Below are 20,271 nucleotides of genomic sequence, written 5' to 3' on the forward strand. Positions count from 1 at the left end.
TTTTTAACCGTTTGAACATTATTTTCTGATATAGGACGGCCACGATGCTAAACGAGAATTTACTCGAGCGTTAGTCCATTGAAACCTATTGGGTTGCGATGCTTAGATAATAATAAGAAAAAAGCAGGGGAGCGGCTATAGATTTTCAAAAATGTAAAAAAACGGTGCCCTGGCCATACTCAAGCACTACAGATATTGATAGGATCCATGTCCTACGTATTTTTATAATGTACGTACGTTAATCTGATTGTTTCTAACTGGCCAGCACTTCTAAACATTTTCAGCGTTACCCACGTATGACATAGTTAATGATTTAAACTTTACAATAAGTTATATTTAAATAACAAAATAAGCCAAAACGTTGGACAAACATTAGAAATAATATCATGCCACAAACGATCAGCTCTGATGTTGGCAAGAGAAACCAGAGTGCGGGCTGAGTTAGTGAATAACAGCTAGAGAAAAAGTGGAATACAAACGCTAAAGTTGGGTTGAATAGGCATCATGCAGCTGCACGTATTAAACTTTTTCGACGAATTTTTGCTACTTCGGCTTGTCGAAATCGTCATATTATATATTATTCGTCATTCTAGAATTATTTGAAAATGACGTTATTTTATACAACTTTACAGCCCACCCCGTTCTTTACGTAACTTGAAAGTTGTCCGATTATTGTGAATTATACTTTTAGCTTATTTAACTCACCGGATGCGCTCGAGAATTTCTGATGATTAAGATTTATTACTAATCTGATGCTTTATCCTTAACGGGCGGCCATATATTTGGTAGACGTACTTAACCGGTTATATTAATCTGCCACGCTGTAAGAAATCTCTTCCTATTAATGGTGAATTGCGTTTTTTAGATTTCAATTACCTATATGTTTTTAAGGCAGAATTGTTGTATGTGCCTACCTCTACCGTATCACTACTACAGAGTGAGTATAGAGGCCTTATTGTTATATTTGTTTAGAGGGAATTTATTTGTTGTAATGTGTAATGAAGTTTATAATTAACTACCTGTCTAAATATGTAGTTTAAATTAACTAATTGAATTAATTCCGTAGCGTAGCGTATTACCTAAATAAAGCTAATTAAAACACAACATACCAGTCGCTTCTTTATTGGTTTTATCAGGATCAAGGTCTTTACAAAAATTATTGAAAATATTAAGATACATTTAGCTTAAAAAGAGTTTCCAGTTGTATCCATACCTACATATCTATTCCACGAATTTTTTACAATCGTCAAATTGAACGTTTAAACCTTTACACTTTCTATCTAAAATATGTAACTGAATATACAATATGGTTTTAGACAAGGTCAACCTAGGAACAAAAATCACTTACAAAGTTTCAGACATCTATCAAAACGTTTTAAACGCTTAATTAATATACCCTTAATCCAACTATATGGCTTTGGTTAAACCATTGCCTTCATTTTCTACTCTCTGATGTTAAAAACCCTACAATACAACATTCAACACCATCTATGAAAATAACATCTAATCTTAAATGTACTTTTCCAAAATTTGTCAATGAAATGTCAATAAGAACGAGTGAACGAATCAAGCACCACATTACAGCGTGATTGCGTCGTACCTTTATCAAAATAAAATCACTCTCAGCGAACGAACAAAATACGTTTATGTCAGAGTGGTGAGTGAGGTGAAACGGTTTAAAAATTCAATTATACCAACATCTTTCCTCCTGAACTCTTTCCGATGGGAAATTATTAAGATATAACGAGCCTTCAAGTACGGAAATTCAAACATAGAAAATAACTTACGACTAAAATTAAAAAGACATAAACTTAGCACGTTTGTGTAACTAAAACGAACGAGTATCTTATGATAAATGCAAGAGTTGGGAACGTGAGTGATGTCACCAGTTAAGAAGCTCCTATGGTGTGAGTGGGACTCACGACTACGAGACAACATCGATATTGGGATTTTGGGGGCAACCGATTCATCATCTGCCGACTGCTCGGGGCGCAACATCCAATTGTGGGATAAATATGGGGGTATGAGGTTAAATGGGGCAGCGTTGCAGATGACACACACCGGCTGCTCTACGTGTTTTAAGCAGCCCAATAGTTATTTTTTCTTCTGGGCCTTCTCGGCGGCTTTGGTGACTTTACCAGTGGTCACCTCCTTAAAGGTCACGCTCTGGAAACAAAAAGGGATATTGTTATAATGTATGACGCATAAAATGTGAATTCACAATATTACAACCGATGTCGAAGTCCGTCCGATGATTCCTGTATATAAAATTGAATACATTCTTGACGTATGGGAGTCGAGCTTAGCGTCTACAAGTTGAGTAACGAATATAAAGGAACCCAAAAGTTATCCCATTAGAAAGTTGAGACGCCCTCCCCCACAATTTTAACAACAAAATCTTTTCCAACATTATTAATATTTTAACATAAACTTATTTCTTATTTAACAGAGAAATCATGTTTTAGTCGAATTATTACTAGGGTTATCAACGTTGTTCTAGTTCTCAATCTTTTTATACTAAGAAAATGCAATGTATTACCTTGATGACTCCTACAGCGACGGTCTGACGCATATCACGCACAGCGAAGCGTCCCAGCGGCGGGAACTCCTGGAAAGACTCAACGCAGAGGGGTTTTGTCGGCATCAGGGTGACGATGGCCGCGTCACCGGACTTGATGGACTTCGGCTCCACTTCAGTGGTTTTACCTGATTGATACACAAAAGTTTGACTTAATTCTGACAGGAATTCAGTACTTTCAAACAACGTGTGTGTGAGATTCATGCTTCTATTTCTTTGGTATTATTATACTAATCCGAGGCCATTACTGTTTCGCCGTGAATTGAACCTTGCAATATCTTTGTATTAAGCAATGTTAGAATACTTACTTTTCGATTTGAATACAAAAATAATTTATTTATTTTGGGTTTTTTCCCTTTCTGAATTTAAATAAATTTAATAGTTTTCCATAGTTTAAAAATATCATAATCGCTGCAACATCCTGTTGTAGTTGACATATTATTATTCATAACATACAGCATGTTTAATTCTTGAATATTGAAGGTATACAAATCTTATTTATAATCTATGTTTAATGTTGTCTCTGTTGGTCTGCCATAGATTCACTCTCAAGGATTGATAAATAAATTCATGTGTATTTTTAACTATATTGATATACATAACTGTCTTATAAGTTTTTGCTAAGCTTTTAGCTTTAGTACGATGTTCTGAGAATGTCCATTTCGGCCTAAAAGCTATTTATTTGAAAAATTACACAACTATATGGTAGCTACACAGACTAGGGAGATCCCTGTTTTGCGGTTGACCAGATACTATACCATGGTACATATATACGCGTAAGAATATAAAACATTTCATGACTACTGTAAAAAACCATTTATAACCTTCATGTAAAATATTAAATGAAGACTTGAAAGAAGATTTTTATATTTATTCGTTTATTATTTAATTTTACTTTTAAATAGTTAAGGGTTAAGATTCCTCCTAAAGGTCATTGAGTTACTGGTCGAAGGGCATGAACTCCAATAACTAATACATATATTTATGGTATAGATTCTTTGTAACTTATTCATATAAGAAACCAATTAAAGTTATGAACGTCAACAGAAAAGATGTTAAAATGCTTCTAAATTTACATTTACCACCAGTAAATTTGACCTAATATCTAGATATCCAAATCTCATTGCTTTGCTTCTACTTTTAAGTGAAAATACCGGCAAACTTTTTAAGCATTGAACAAGGGAGTGGGGGAAAGTTTGCGCATCGTACACAGCGCGGTACACAAACGTCAACTGATTTACCAATCACGCGATCGACACGTCACTCTACCGACCGACCTCCCATTGATACCTAAATATCGCTTCTGCGCAGGCAAGATTTGTTCAAGATGTTTGCCGGTATATACACCTAGTCTTAGTTGAAAATTCGTCAGTAGCAAAAGTTTGTTTACTGTTTTTTTATTATTATCTAACACCCCTGTATATAGCAATTTTAAAAGACCTTCACCTTCTAAAACAGCATCATATAAAACTCGATTTTTAAACTGGTTTCGCAAAAACAACATTGTTTTATACGATATTGGCACGTTTAAGCTAAACGAAATAAAACAAGGATCATAAATATAAATTGTATCAAATACTGGCCCGAAGGTGGACCTAGCATTGAATACAGGCGAAATAGTTGATATTTTGGATTGGACACAGAAGGCTATATAGCAATGTATCAAACTCAAAGATAATAATAATTTATGTAGTCATCACTGTGTTACTTACATTATTGTCCTTAATATTATAATGTGGTGGCGTATGCTCTTTAACCCCGTAAAAATTAAGAAAGACGGTACACAATTTTTGGCTTTAACCTAAAACCAAACCCGAAATATTGTTAGTTTTTTTTAAGGGGCCCAAAGTCCAAGTCCAAGTCAAAGAAACCTTCTTAATATTACTTGGGGTACTACATACAAGTCAACGTCAAAAAAATGTATTTGTTTCATGGTGGAGCCGTGAGTTATGTAACCTAACTTTAGTTAAGTTACATGCAAATATTTTAGATAATGAATTGAAGCGTTAACAAAATGTAAACAAACAACGCACACTTGAAGACAATATGGCGCCCTTAAGTTTTTACCACCCTCGTATTTTAACATTCTTGTTTAGATAGGCCACTACCCGTAGTAATTCTATGTTAGTTATAGGCTCCAATTTTAAACCATTAAATTGAGTTGTTACCCAGTTTCAAACAAAGCGTCTTATTTGAACATCTCCATACAAAAACCACCAAACTTAATTCGTGATTCGACAAATTTACCAAATATTCAAAGAATTAAGGTTGTTTCTTAAAATGAATGTCTAAATACTAAAAGGGCACATGTCACATTTTAACCAAATTTTTTTTAATGCTTTAATCACTAGTCAACACATATATACACCGTTTTCTGTCGAAACAGCACTTGTCCGCCCTTTACACGAACAGTAAACGACTTGTCTATTTTAACTAAATACTAAAACGGCACTTGTCCAGGGACATCTGCCCGTTTTGATTTACGATATGTTCACTACCTACAATCTGCGGCTACAATTATTATATCTTCATGTCCTAAATCGCGGTACCACAGCGTAATCGACTGTTTGGCCTGGTATGTTGGTTCGCATGGATCTCTTATATTGGAGGATCACAACATATATACTTACCAGTACGACGGTCACATTTCTCCTTGATCTCAGCAAATTTGCAAGCAATGTGGGCAGTGTGACAGTCAAGAACCGGGGTGTATCCGTTGCTGATCTGCCCGGGATGGTTCAAAACGATCACCTGGACAAACAATTATTATGAAGCATAGATCTCTAACAGATTATCCTAAATCTACTACGGCGTTTATATTTATATATATTAAATTAATGCAAAAAAAACTTTCTTCTGGGCTGCAAACACCGAAGCGAATTTGTTCTGTGTTGCTGTCATGTGGAGTGGCTTTCCATTGGAAGCAATTACTCATCTGCTGCCTAGTAACTGCCGGTCTTCTAGCTCTAAAATATGGTGACGTTTTAGTCGTCTCACATACTTTTCTATGGTGAGTTGGCGAGCAAGTTCGTTCGGGTGACAGATTAATGGCTCTTTGTACAGATGGATATGGAGGAGATTTCCGTGACTTCGTTGGATGTCTGTCCCGACGTGAGTTTTTCATTATTTTAAAAAATTACTTACGGCCTATATCCCATCATTTAACGAGAGAGTATGTAACAGTTTCTTGAGTGAACAATTACATTTTTTTTATATAAAAAATTACGTATGTATATGCATCTATCAGATACAACTATCAAAAACAATTTACCACAATGAAGTTAATGCAAATTAAGCAATTCTTTGGTAATTACTATATTTTTGTAATTATGACTATTTGTTATAATAGCTAATTTCTAAAACTTACTAATTATTTTTTTCTAATTGCAACATTAACGCATGGTTACCCAACAAATCGGCATTGGTCTCAAAAATAAAATGTAGTTGTTGCACAATTTGACCACTGTTCTAAATAATAAACCAGTTATATTTTATAAGATTTCAAAATTAAAATATTAGAATGCGATATTAGCTTGGTACTTAACCTACCTACTTGTTACACAATCACCCTTATTATCAAGCGCGGACTAAACATTTATATTCCATGTAAAAATTGGTAGCAAAAACTATCTTCTGCTGTGTAGTAACCAACTTCAATAACGTTTTTTTCGCCGAAGTTTTTTTATTTGGCATTACCTATGGTTATCTAATTGTTTTCCATAGACTGAAAAGTATATTAGATTCTAAGCAGATATAATAGTTAATTATGAAGAGTTTCTAATTCCTTAGTAGGTATGCTACTCGTAGTAAATTTAGTAAAAAATGTAGATTAACAAAATCATTACGACATTATGATTATGAAAATACGACAATTTGTTTGATAAATTTTATAAACTTCCAGGTTAATTCTAACCATTTTATACAATTTACTGTAAATTGCAATGTGAAATTTCGCTCAAGTAACCGTTAACGGACCATGAAAACCGACTCCTGCGCATTGAGAGTCAATTAGACCCTAGTGAAGTTGTCAATTATAACAAGCTTACCTGAGCAGTAAAGTCAGCAGCTCCCTTGGGGGGATTGTTCTTGGAATCACCAGCCACATATCCACGACGCAACTCCTTCACCGACACGTTCTGAACATAACACAGAAGTCAATGCCAAGTTTATCGACTCTCAATACTAATTTTAATACGAATTAAACAATATACATAATAAATCTAAATAAATCGGTATTTCGAATACTTAATAATTGTCGTAATCAGCGAGAGACACTCTTACAAACGCATTTGAATTTTTTTAATTAAAAACTATAATAAAATAACTGTAATACAATTAATATTTGAATGGTTTAACAAAGACAATGTTAAGGAAAGTGTGAAGCGACATCTACAATCTGCGCCTATAACTAACTGCGATGACGTCATACCCTGAAACTATCGAAGTTATTCCTACTAAGCACATATAAACTTCCCGATCTTTGAAAGACCCGTTCTGGATATTTGCTGTGTCAAGTATCATCATTCATCACAGACTAACAATGGGCGTGGAGATGTGGACGCATCCGTCATATCATGTGTCGGAAAGCGGAAAAGGCCCGGCTGTTATTGCACTCCGTCTTGGGATTGTTGATACTCCTTTTAGGTTAGAGGAACGGTACCTTACAAGTGTATTAATAATATTTTAACGGTGTAGTTTTATTACAGTTTTGCATAGTCGTCCTCATATTTCGCAAGAATGGTTCGAAACACACTTAGAGAATGGCCCTTGGATAAAAGTGGCTTTTATGTAGGCCTAGATTATTTTTAATTATCTCATAACAACCGACAAGTGGATTAATTCATTGATTCTTCACGATTCATTAGATCAAACTATCGGCCATTTTTATTTCCTTTATCCACGATTATTGACAGGTTACATTACAATCCTTCTCTATTCAAAGAACCAGTAAATAATTTGACTACAGACTATGTTTGGCAAAGTATTAAACGCTAAATTATAATTTGTCGCTGTCAAACATTTGAAAGAAAAATATTACAGATTGACTTATGGTAACGCGCAGTACTATTCAATTGAGTTTTTCGCCTTTAAAACTGTCAATCAGGTAGGGCTACAGCCCGCGGCGAACTGCGCCGAGGTCCGATTCTCGCAGGAGACATTCTGGCGCTAGTTGCGGGAAAAGCCCGCGCTGAACTGTTTCCTTTCCGCCAGCCATTCAAATAAAATAGAATTAATATGAACATATTCATTAAAAATAGAAACCAATGATGGGACCAATAACGAAGTTAACTGACATAATTCAATATAGCTTTTGGGGTCTTACAAAAAGCAATTAAAATTGTGACGTACGTGTTAACGTATCAAGTTATCTTATTCTAAACATAGATCGAGCAATTTTAATTATAAATACATATTAAGGAATACGTGGGTAACACTGAAAATGTTTAGAACGGGCCAGTTCAGAAACATTGCTTACAAAAACTTTTTTTGAATTTAAATTTCAGAACTCTTCGGTAACCTAATGTATACTACATCGCATTCATTTGTCACTTGGTCAATGATTTATTGTGACTTTCGTTGTGTGCTCACTCAACAACAAAGCTATGATAGGCTGCGATTAGCATTTCTTAATGAAGCCCCACCTCGTGCCAGTATTGTTTTAACGAGGATAAGCGTGGACGTAGAAATTTTAATGATGATCCGCGTGTGTGTCCTTTAACAATGACTACTGAAGATAACATCATTGTTGTGCGACGCATTATAGAGGAAGATGAGACAGTGACCTATCAGCAGATACGGGCAAGCCTAGGCATTGGTATGAGTCAAGTTCAAAAAATATTACACGAACAGTTAGGCGTCAGAAAGCTTTGCACCAGATGGATCCCCAATACTTTAACCGACGACCAGAAACACCTTCACATGGACTGGTGAATATTTGACTATGGCAGGTGTTGAGATAATGACACCTCCGCCATATGGACTGTATGGACTTGGCGCCTTGTGACTTACATTTATACCCTTAAGTTCTTAAAGATATACTTCGAGGTATTCGCTTTACGAGCCCTGAAAATCCACTACTGAAAGCGTACGAAAATTCCATAGAAGAGAAGAATAGGCCTACTGTTTTTCTCAGTGGTTCCATCGAATGCGACGAAATGTGTAGAGAGAAACGGAGATTACTTCTAAAAACAATAAAAGTATTGTGGCAAGACATTAAGCCGTTTTTCATTTTCTAAACATTTTCAGTGATACCTAGGTATTACCAATCATTAATTTCATTATTGGTTTCATTGTCGATACAGAGTAAGGGCCCAGGTCGAGTTTCACGGCACTGTCATGTTTATAACGGTCGGTTTGGATTTCATTAATAAAGAAATCCGTATCGAAATGATCGTTCTCCATATTCGTCGGTGTGCATCCACTCTTTACGAAAGGGCGCTTGCGTATATTCAGCAAAATGGCTGATCATGAATCTTGAAGCGGCTAACGCCTTCGCAACGCGCCTTCTAAGCAAAATCTGTGTTACGCGCGAATAATAAGCCCTTGGCTTGAAGCGCACGTTTACAGTGTACAGTTCAACCATACCTAGTAGTACCGTGCCTTACCAAAGTGCACGCTTCAAAATGCCTAATGTGTGCCTAATGCCTACTCGCTCTAAGACATTTAAATGGCTTCACATGGTATAGATTTTGACAATCCAGGTGCACCATACCAAAAAATTTATTATTTATCAACATTATATACATAAATATAATAAAATAAATTATAAATAAAGCCGCTTTAATTCCATACAATTTACAATATAATGTACACTTCAAAAGGGTGTTAGTTTTGTGGTGAACTTTCTGTTTTTTGCTTCTTCGATCCAGATATTTTTATAATGTCGTCAGTCGTCGCTTTTGTGGTCTACCCACATCTCCTATCCATGGTGGCCACTCCCAACTTCGTTGGTCCGTCTTCGGTATGTATACTTTTCAATATAACCTGCTCATTTGTATTTCAGTTGAAGGCGTCTCCATAAATATAAGGCCTATACATTTTTGCAATATTTGAATCTTATCAAAAGACCAAAGTCTTACAGGGTATTATGTTTCTGGTACATTATTTCATTTGTACCTATTTATTGTATGTTGTAAAACAAACAATAAATAAGATGCTTATAAAAATGAGAATTCAATGTAACAATACAATTTTGCTGAATTCCGCCATGATATAGCGGGCGCTATACTTTTCAGGCATACAAAATGCTCTAATTGCAAACGTCTTTCCGAACTGCAAAATTGAAAAGGCTACAAGGCTGTTCAAAATATCAATTTAATTTCATAACTGTTATGACCTATTTATCGCCCAGGTTGCATCTATTGTGTTTAGTTAGTTAATATACCAAGGCTGTGCATTGTTCGCGGTGATTGTACGTAAGAGAAAGGCTCATATCACAATATCAGTCACTCTCGACTTAATTAATGAATTGTTTTAATATTCTTGAACTAGAAGCGAATCCATTTTCTTTATTCACTAAACACACTAGCCAATACCACAATGACGAATTAAAAAAAACAAAATATTTAAGATACTGCAAACTGTGAACTCTGCAAATATATTGTTACGAAGATGTGTCGACTGCAATGTTTCTAGATTTTTCCACTAGTTAGAAAACTTTTCAGCAGGCTGTAATATGATTTCTGACCGTTTCAGGAGAGGGTCAATCACATATGAGAAAATTGTAATTTCCATAATGTTACCCTAGTTTTCAGGAAGCTGAAACTTTTTTTTCAGTCGGTTTTAGAACATGTGTAGTCGAGTGGTGCAGTTTTCAGGCGTTTTCAGGCCTAGTTATACCCCTTTGATGAAGGAATATTCTAGACCGAACTTTCTAGGTGTGAGACAAGGACGAAATGATACGAGAGAGAGAGAAGATCAGAACTTTCTCGAAACTAGACGAGCACTCTAGAACGCCGTACGACAAGGACGGAGCAACGTGCGAAAGAGACAAAGAGCGCGGACGTTCTAGAATTGTGCCATCGCTACTCAGTAGCAAGCCCGCCTAGAAAGTTCTCGAATATTGTTTAGAATTATTCCCAGGGATATATAAGCGAGCCGAAACGCAACTAGTCACCTTTAGTTTTGAATGCGATAACAAGAGCGAAACACCGAAGCGATAAAGTGCGAATAAAGTGAATATAAGTGATAAAGTACTGTGTGAAGTAATAAGTGACTGTGTTTTTGTGTGTGTTATAAGTGCCTTTTTGCGTATATTTTGTGCCCATAAATTCCTCATTGATTTTTCAAGAAATAAACCCTTGAATAAATTCACGGCATTTTCTATCCGATCCCCTAGCTCGTAACAATATAAAGATGTCGATAGCATCGAATACAGCATCCAGTAAGCGCGACGTCTTTATTAAATAAAATGAACAATTTTATGAGTCGAGTTTTTCAACCAATAATTTATTGTGAGACCAAGTATTTAACAAACATAAAAATATATCACAAGAAAAGTTGTTGACGTTGACTTTGTATACTATTTGGAATTTAAAACCCCCCCCCCACACACCCGCAAGTAGATAGTAGGCCACTCTAAGTCCCGTCATGTTTCTAAATGATTGCAAATGCTATTTGTAGTTTGTACCATTTGTGGGTAGACGATCTTTGAATTTTTATGAAGTGTATGTTATAAAAAAATAATTTGTCAAAATATTTTGTTAAATTTAACTAGGTAAGTTAAACTTTGTTGTACTCGCTCTCAATTAACCAAAGACTATGGCATGGCTATGGCAGAATTAGGTCAAAATCTTATCAATTAACCAAAAAAGATAAAGGCTTTGAATTTTTATATCTTCCATACCTTGACGTTGAACCCAACGTTGTCACCAGGCATAGCTTCCTGAAGCGCCTCATGATGCATCTCCACAGACTTTACTTCAGTGGTGATGGCGGCAGGCGCGAACACCACGACCATACCTTATCACCAGAATTTATTAAGTGTGTACGACTGGTAATGTCTTTATACGACAAACAATTTTATTTGTTTTTATAAAATGACGTAATACTTGTAAATCAAAACATATGGCCACTAAGTTATGATTACTTTAAGTAGGGACTGAATTAACCCACTTGGTATTTCATGAACCTCACAACTTTTTATAGTAGATGAACTAAGTTGCAAGCGTAGTTTCTTTAAAAGTTATGTTTTTAACGACATTAAGATTTAATGAGAATTTTTTTGACACATGCCTCACGTGACCTAACACTGAGTTGGCGTAATAGCGCGGCTCAGTGTCATCTATGGACGCACTAAAGAATTGAAGCCGGGACGTCATTCTGGAGTTAAAAGTATTACGTATATATTATTTAACTTAAACATAAACAAGGCTAAAAGCACGCTTGTCGCAAGCCGGCATCATAAATAATCGTATCGAATTTAAACATAAATGGCCATCAAGAAACAAACAAAATGACTCATTAACTATGAACTAACCTGGTTTCAAAATGCCAGTCTCAACACGGCCCACAGGAACTGTTCCGATACCACCAATCTTGTACACGTCCTGAAGAGGAAGGCGGAGCGGCTTCTCCGTGGGACGGGATGGTGGTTGAATCGCGTCCAACGCCTATCACAAATTTTATTGTTTTTCAATAGTACAAATTCTACAAAATTCGGAAACAAATTACAGAGAAACGTTTATATAACCTAACATGGACGTCTGGTTGATTTCCATTTTGAAATTAACAATATTTTTACAGAAATACTGGTCACCATACTGAATACTAAAAGCAAAGATGTAATTCTTACCGCAAAATTAATAAACTGCGGTCTCTGCTACACAGAAAGGCACATTTTCCGAATACCAAGACATACAATATTAAATTACGTTTCCTTTAATTTGCATTTACGATGTCATTAATAATAATGATGTATTCATTCGCAAGAACATCGTACAAAATTCTGCCACACACAATGGCGTGTAAAGACATAATTAAAAAGTGTAAACTATATCATCCTAGTCAATACTTATATTATTTTATGATCACAATAAAAGATATATCAAAGTCTTTATCTTTATAAAAACAAATGTGTTCGAGTTTTGTGAAAACAGCAAACTCGGTGAACTCTGTTTCATGTCGCGTGACGTATAAATATTATAACGCACCTCAATCAGAGTCTTCCCCTCGACCTTGCCGTCCTTACGGTCGATGGTCCACCCCTTGAACCAGGGCATCTTGTCAGAAGGCTCCAGCATGTTATCACCGTGCCAGCCCGAGATCGGCACGAAGGCCACCGTCGCTGGATTGTACCCTGATACAAATGTTACGTCACCATACATACTGATTTAGCGCAATACTTTCTCCTAAATGTTGTATTGTCTTACCGTACTGTCAGAATTTTTTATATCCGACCAGATATTAAGAGTTAGGCGCATGGACACTCAATACTAGTGGGCTCGTGTGCGCGTTGTCGGTTTTTTATAATTGGTACGTCGTTAAAGTCGAATTGTTTGAGTAGAACAGTTTGTATATATTTTGTATGTAAAACTGTTTTAGGATACATCTAATACTTTATATTTTTATATATAAATAGCGTATCTGTTTGTTTCCTTAATAAATAAATAAATATATATATTACATTTATCCTAGTGGTTCCCAACCGCCTAATTGGTTTTTGTATACGATTTTGCAAATGACACTTGCAGGTTGGACACCGGGATATCGGCAAAGAACTTTAAATTAAAGCAACAATATATAATAATCTTAATTTAACTAATAGACAATCTAAACCGCTTATATACCGCATTAGAACTACTCGATCAAAGCTGTAGTAACCTAAACGATACACATACAGTCGCGAGTATCTTTAAACATTCTTAAAAAGGAATCTTTTTTCAAACACTACATATAGGTATCATTTAACTTAATATTAATTTTTGGTGATAGGTAGATTTTTTTTTTCGCATGAAATACTTTTTTAATTAAGAATGCGAATACTATACCTTTATAAAAAAACAGTGGAAATAAACAAAAACTATATAAAATAAATATTATTTTTTAATAAAAAAATCAGTGGCGCTACAACCCTAATTGGGATTTTTCTGAATCTTTTTCATTTTCACGATCTCTGGTATATGAGTGCGTTAGACCAAGTTTGCAGAGCCAAGAATATTAATAGAAATACTTTTATTGAACACGAGTACTTATACAATAACCGCTCTGGTTGGTAAATATAGTATATACCTAAGAAAAACAGTGATACAAACAGACACCATATGTCACTTCCAGCGTGGACGTCAACACAATTTTTGTGTAAAGGACAATTGAGGAAACCTACAATTGTCCGTACGAGCAGCGTAAAGCGTTATTAAAAATTGGTGCAGTCATGATTGGAATTCACGACATCTTCAAGCCAACATTGTAATCATCAATTAATCTGGAGAATATTAGAAAAACTATCTATAAACTAAAAGATATTTATCAATCAGGTTGTTTGTCCCAACCTTTAAAATAACATTAACAACATAAAATAGGGGGAAAACAAGCTCTTAACAAGACTGTTATTGTTACAAAGCGTAGTGGTTATCTCATACAATCCATCATGCCATTTGTCCCATCTTTCAGAAGACCAACTTCGCGTTTTGACCAAAACCCAAGCATATCCAGGTTGAGCATTATGATAAACAAGCTAAGTCTGGATATCCATAGTTACTACACTTTGAAATCAATTTTTCTTTAGTTTATTATTTATTAGACGTTCTATAATTTATTAATATATTTTTGAAGTGAAACTTGTTTATCGGCGGTGGAAAAAAACCGTCACATTTTTGGGTTACGTGCCATCTTTTTCTTGTCTCTACCATGGTTGATTCGAAGCCATTAATAACACAATATATAATAATGATACTAATGATAGTAATAAATCTATTACAATTAATGAAATTCTGTAATAATCTTAGTAGTAAATAAGGTAAAATGAAATAATTGTATTATTTATATTTATGTCTATGTTAATAATAAAAAAACTTTTTCTAATTTAACCAATTTCTGTAAAGTTGCATATAGTAGATCATTTTTCGAAAAACAAAGTCATAAAGAAGTTTCACTTCTTACATGTGTACACTGTACTAGTATTTTTTATCTTTTTGTATGTTGTAAGTGCTACACTAAATATTGTATTTTCTTTATGTACCAGTACCAGTTTGCCGTTGGCAAGCTTTTGAAAAAAAATATATCTGAATTCATAAATCATACCATATTAAACAAATTCCAAACAACTTACCAATCTTCTTGATGTATGAAGAGACTTCCTTCTTAATTTCCTCGTATCTCGCCTCATGATAGGGTGGTTCAGTGGAGTCCATCTTGTTGACGCCAACGATCAATTGCTTCACCCCCAATGTGAAAGCGAGCAGCGCATGCTCACGGGTCTGCCCATTTTTGCTTATACCGGCTTCGAACTCTCCGGTACCCGCGGCAACTATCAAGACAGCGCAATCCGCCTACACAAACAATAGGTAACATCAAATTTTTGTCAACTAATTGAAGCGGCAACTATTAAAATAGAACAATGCCCCAGAATGTATATAATGCCCTACCCGACAAAAAAGGCTCGTAGGGAGCCCTGACACATACTAACAGATCGGGATAATCCAATTACCGTAGCTAACAACAAATTAAAAGTCGCCCGCGCGGCCTATCGTAATAAAAATAGCCCCACACAGATTAGGGTGAAAACCCGCCTTCACCGGGGAAGGCGAGGACCTTTACTTCGCACTTCGCTCACTACAGTGAGCTTCCGTCCTGCCCTTCAGGCGATTGACCACCCCGCGACGGTTCGGGCCGAGGTTCGAGTCTCACAGGAGACGCCCTTGCGCTAGCCGCGGGATAAAACGCCATTCTGGCCGAGCTACGCTCGCCAACACAGCCCGAGCTGAGCTGTAAAGGCTTAAGGGCCAACAGCGAGATTCCATTAAAAAAAAACAAAAGAAGAATGTACTCTTGAAGCTTATAATAATAATTGCATAGTAAAATCGAAAATTGGAAGTGTATACTTTCATTGTGTTTTATATTTTAATGTGTTGTAACAATTATTGTTTATTTATCTTTATTAAATTGTCGTGTATTTTAGAAAAGATAGCTTGTAACATATACTGTAGATGTAAATTAATTAGCCGTTCAATTAACAGCCTAGCCATTTAACTAGCGGCCCGCAAGATGTTCAGCCAGATGATCAAACTTGACTTGGATCGATGACGTTTCATTACTTGCCTAGCCTTCATGTTGACTGTTCATTTAAATAGAGTTCCACTTTTCTGCCACTCTCAAATTCGAAACGAAACTCTTAAAACTATCAATATAGCGTCGGTAAACCACAACTTTAGTGGTATTTTCTAAATTTTAATAAATAACAACAAGAACAATTGAAGTGTAGTGACAATAATAATGTGAATTCAGCTATTCAGCAGAAATATTTTTTTTATGTCAGATGTTTCCTCTTTAATATTTCTGTCACGTGATCACTCTATGGTACGAATGGTCTAAGCATTATTAAATGTTGTTACAAATGCTACAGCTGAATATTTTTAAAGTCGCTAGTTAATCAGCGCTGTCTAGTTAAAGGCGTCAGTTCATTGAACGGCTTTTTAAGCTAGTTGGCTGCGACATAGATATAACATTAAATATAGTGTTGTGATATGAGATATATAAAAACTGCATACACATAAATAAATAAAAAAATCAAACGGTTTTGAATTAATTTGACTTAGATGTTATTAAATAATAATGTCAACGTTGATACCAGCGCCATTGCACAATATACACTACACGCCAATATACACTTTTTTTTACAAATACAAATTATATATTGTCTTTTGTTAATCCGTTTAAAAGAATTTTCTTAATACAAATTATATAGTTTCATAATTATAATTAATAGAGATTAATTACAGACATCTACTAAAAAAGACTTTAAATAAAAGCCTAAACCTAACATGTTTTAAAACTCTTCAGCATAAACATTTCTTTACCATATCCTGGTCGTGATGAATCGTGACTTTTGTAATTCTTTTATTTCTTATCGCATCAAGAATCCGTCATATTAGCTTTTTTTGTATTATTTTATATAATTTAAAGTCATGTAATATTTTCCACGTTTCAATTTATTTATGTTTAAAGATACAAATACTTAAGTAACTCTGTCCGCTATCATTTATTAGAGTCAATGTTGTGTACACCTATTATTAGATTGCATGTTAGAATAAAACCCAATATTGTTAATTAGAAAATGTATACATGTAATCTGTTGGTGTTCCTTAATAAATAAATAAATAAATAAATTTAAAAGATTTGATTATGCACTTCTTGTAATTTACCCATCATATTTGTTTTTCTGTTTTTTCCTTACTAGGGTTCTCTGGAAGAGATCGATGTTAGAGATAAGACCTGATGTATCCCTTATATTTTTTATGTAATAAGTTATTTGTTTTTTGTTACACTCCTATATAATGGATAAAAAATATAACTCTCTCTTAATCGTACCGCTTTGAATGATTTTTTTGTATGCGTTCGGGTGATGCCCTGGATAGTTTAAATTCACCAATCAACCCAGCAGATGGCGCTGCTAGGTTCTAGGTTATTTATCTATACAGCAAATAAACAGCTGGAATATATATAAATCTTTGGTGCATGTGTTTGTAATTAAACTCGAAAACGGCTGGACAGATTTTGATGAAATGTTTGGCGTGTTCAAGTGGAGTCGAGAACAATTTACATTATTTTTTTGTATGTAAGACGATACAGGACAACGACCGTTAGATCCGCTAGTATATATATATATATATATATATATATATAATGCAATATTGGCCTAGTGGCTTGAGCGTGCGAAAAGGCTACATCGTACTGATTTGTTTACATATATATATATATTTTCAGTTAAAATTCGCTCGAACGGTGAAGGAGAAAACATCGTGAGAAAACTGGCTTGCCTTAGACCCAAAAAGTCCACAGCATGTATCAGGCACAGAAGGCTAATCGCCTATTAGAATAAGAAATGTTCATAACGTAGGTATAGAAATCTGCCAAGCCAGACCTTTCCAGTATCTTCAGAGACTACCTTCAAAAAGCACATACTTCACCAATTTCTAAAATTAGTACAAAAAAGCCATTGGAACAGAAAAATAAACTATTATATTGCTTGTTAGTTATCGATAAGAAAATCATTAAATACAAAATCGCAGCTAGTTTAAATTATACCTGCGAGGTTCCAGTAATCATGTTCTTAATGAAGTCCCTGTGGCCAGGAGCGTCAATGATGGTGACGTAGTACTTGGCAGTCTCAAACTTCCACAGGGCAATGTCAATGGTGATACCACGCTCACGCTCCGCCTTGAGCTTGTCGAGTACCTTTAGATGTACCAAATAAATATTTAAAAAATATAACTCCCACTTGATAATTGCTATAAGGCACAGCTGGTGTTAGGATTCTGCTGCAGAAGATACTACAGACCGCGTCCCGGAATTCTGACAAGGCCTGCAGGTCACAAAACTCTCTACGTCCTTGTCGCCCAAACGTACCTCATAGACATTTCTGAACGCTCTAAACTCTTTAGCAATTTACTCTCATACATGTACCGAATCGGTGTAAATTTTGGGGTAATATTTTTATCTTACAAGTGAACAGCTTACGCTATTGGACTTTTTTATTGACATATCCTGGACGGTTCCTGGGACATTGGGGTGCTTTAAATAATAGAGGATTTTAGTTTTACTCAATATTAAACACTGTCGTACAACAATAAACGAAAAACAAAATGTTATTTGCAATGTAACTGTTGAGACTGCCTACGTCTGGCTATACTCTCACGGAGTAACTCCGAGGCTTTAGTAAATCGCCACGATTATAAAACTGCAAAATGATACAGCCATGGCTCGTATTCATACAATAACTATTCGTTTAATAGATTTTGATTTATAGCAATTATACTAGATTGTTAAATTATTAAATAAACCCTGCTAGTTCTTTAATTCCCTAATGTAATTTGTAAATATTAAGCAAAATAAATTTTTAATAACGCAGATTTTTCTGGTGACTTATATTGCATTAAATATTTATAAAACGTATTTTATTGAATAAACTCAATATTGCCAGTTCAGCCAAATGTCCAGTGTAATTTCTAAATGGAATAAATAACATCAGAAACAAGACAAGAATTACATACCCAGGCATACTTGAAGGATCCCTTTCCCATCTCCTGCGCTTCCTTCTCAAACTTCTCGATGGTCCGCTTATCGATGCCACCGCATTTGTAGATTAAGTGGCCCGTGGTGGTAGACTTGCCGGAGTCCACGTGGCCGATCACGACGATGTTGATGTGAGTCTTCTCCTTGCCCATTTTCTCGAATTATCAACGATTTACCTGACTGAAGAAAGCATGATTTTTAAATTGATTAAGACTTGGATAAGCATTATTAACTTGCGGGGATAAGCACAAAAGCCTTAGAAAATGTAATCTTTAAGAAAATCAATGTCTTTTATATATAGATATATATAATTATGTGTAAAACTAGGAAATAAAAATATTACGACGTTCTGCAATTCCTGATTCTATTAAGGAAGCGCCTTGATAAAATTGAAATGGATAACCTTACGTTCTCTTAAAACCCTTTTATAAAAACAAGGAAATACGCAGCTTTCGAAAAAGACACCGCCCATTATATATTTTTAATTTGAACAAATTTATAATATAAAGCCAATAATTATTTGATATTAGTGGATAGTTAAATCGATAAAACCTACCGCCGCTATTAAACACTTAAAATCACAAATTGCAATCTGTTTTGTTAGATGCACTATTCGGGAATGCACTCGAGAATGGAGGCTTCGATTGACCCGAGCAAATCTCCGGGAGAGCTCCACGGAGTGTGCGCAGGACGTCCGGGACGTCGATACAGCCACTATTAAGTCCAAATATAGAACACATAGGATCTGTTACATCATATACTTAGGTAATATGAAGTTATGACGTAAATACTTTAAAACACGTACATTTTCTGTTACATATAAGATGCAAATGCATTGTGAGATAATAATAGCTCATCTAAAGATATATTTGCTATTAGACAGTTCTCTTTTTATATAGAAACTGTCGCGAAGACGTGGCATGTGTCCACCGGCACGGCACATGTTTAGCCGGCTTAGTGCTTCCATTTTGTGCACTAGTGTGTAGCTCTTTTGATGAACGCATCTAACCTTTTATACACTAAAATTACGATAGATAATAATAACAAAACCAAATTTAAGATGTTCAAAGTGACCATATAAATGTCGGGATAGTAAAACTAATACTCAAAATTTACTACAACGTAATAGGATCTGTGTCTTGATCTAAATTCTAAAATTAATAAAAAATAAATCAGAAGAAAACAAAACAAAAATTGCGTAATTGAAACATGCGCATCTTTCTACATTCCAACAGAATAAAGTACAACAGTTTATCGAATTAAAATGTGATACTTTAATTTTATTAATTATCATGATAGAACTCACCAGAGAGAAAAATCTGTGTACTTCCACAACCCGATACGCAATATAATGAAAACAGAAAAAGCTCACCTTTCAGTTCCGCAGTCGCGAATTTTCAGCCAGTTTTTCAAGCATGCGCTATGCTCGTCTCCCGGGAAATGCAATCAATAATATCAAGCGA

At 35.0% G+C, this 20,271-nt stretch overlaps 1 protein-coding gene across 3 annotated transcripts; it reads right to left on the bottom strand.

Annotated features, from left to right (window-relative positions):
- Window positions 1-1,106: 1,106 nt before the first annotated feature.
- Window positions 1,107-20,245, bottom strand: LOC123717818 (elongation factor 1-alpha 2). Of its 3 annotated transcripts, XM_045674031.1 has the most exons (12): window positions 20,115-20,177; window positions 19,365-19,522; window positions 18,787-18,988; window positions 17,822-17,971; window positions 14,847-15,066; window positions 12,730-12,875; window positions 12,057-12,189; window positions 11,424-11,539; window positions 6,625-6,714; window positions 5,209-5,329; window positions 2,540-2,706; window positions 1,107-2,166 (listed from the first exon to the last, which is right to left on the bottom strand). In XM_045674031.1, exons 3-12 carry the CDS (start codon window positions 18,958-18,960, stop codon window positions 2,095-2,097), a joined length of 1,389 nt encoding a protein of 462 aa, XP_045529987.1. In that variant the 5' UTR covers window positions 18,961-18,988; window positions 19,365-19,522; window positions 20,115-20,177; the 3' UTR covers window positions 1,107-2,094. The 3 variants fall into 3 exon arrangements, with proteins under 3 accessions (XP_045529987.1, XP_045529988.1, XP_045529989.1); XM_045674032.1 differs by lacking the exons at window positions 19,365-19,522; window positions 20,115-20,177 and adding an exon at window positions 20,181-20,245; XM_045674033.1 differs by lacking the exon at window positions 19,365-19,522.
- Between the last annotated feature and the right edge of the window lie 26 nt (window positions 20,246-20,271).

Source organism: Pieris brassicae, chromosome 13 (genome assembly GCF_905147105.1).
Source record: "Pieris brassicae chromosome 13, ilPieBrab1.1, whole genome shotgun sequence".
In the NCBI taxonomy this organism is placed as follows: Eukaryota; Metazoa; Arthropoda; class Insecta; order Lepidoptera; family Pieridae; genus Pieris; species Pieris brassicae.

What these genes read in the sequence shown, in the direction of transcription:
- LOC123717818 (XM_045674032.1), bottom strand. Translation starts at nt 18,960, where the DNA reads ATGGGCAAGGAGAAGACTCACATCAACATCGTCGTGATCGGCCACGTG. An exon ending in GACTGGCATTTTGAAACCAG is followed by an intron (nt 11,540 to 12,056) that starts GTTAGTTCATAG and finishes TCTGGTGATAAG; the next exon opens with GTATGGTCGTGGTGTTCGCG. An exon ending in CTGCTGACTTTACTGCTCAG is followed by an intron (nt 5,330 to 6,624) that starts GTAAGCTTGTTA and finishes TTGTTTGTCCAG; the next exon opens with GTGATCGTTTTGAACCATCC.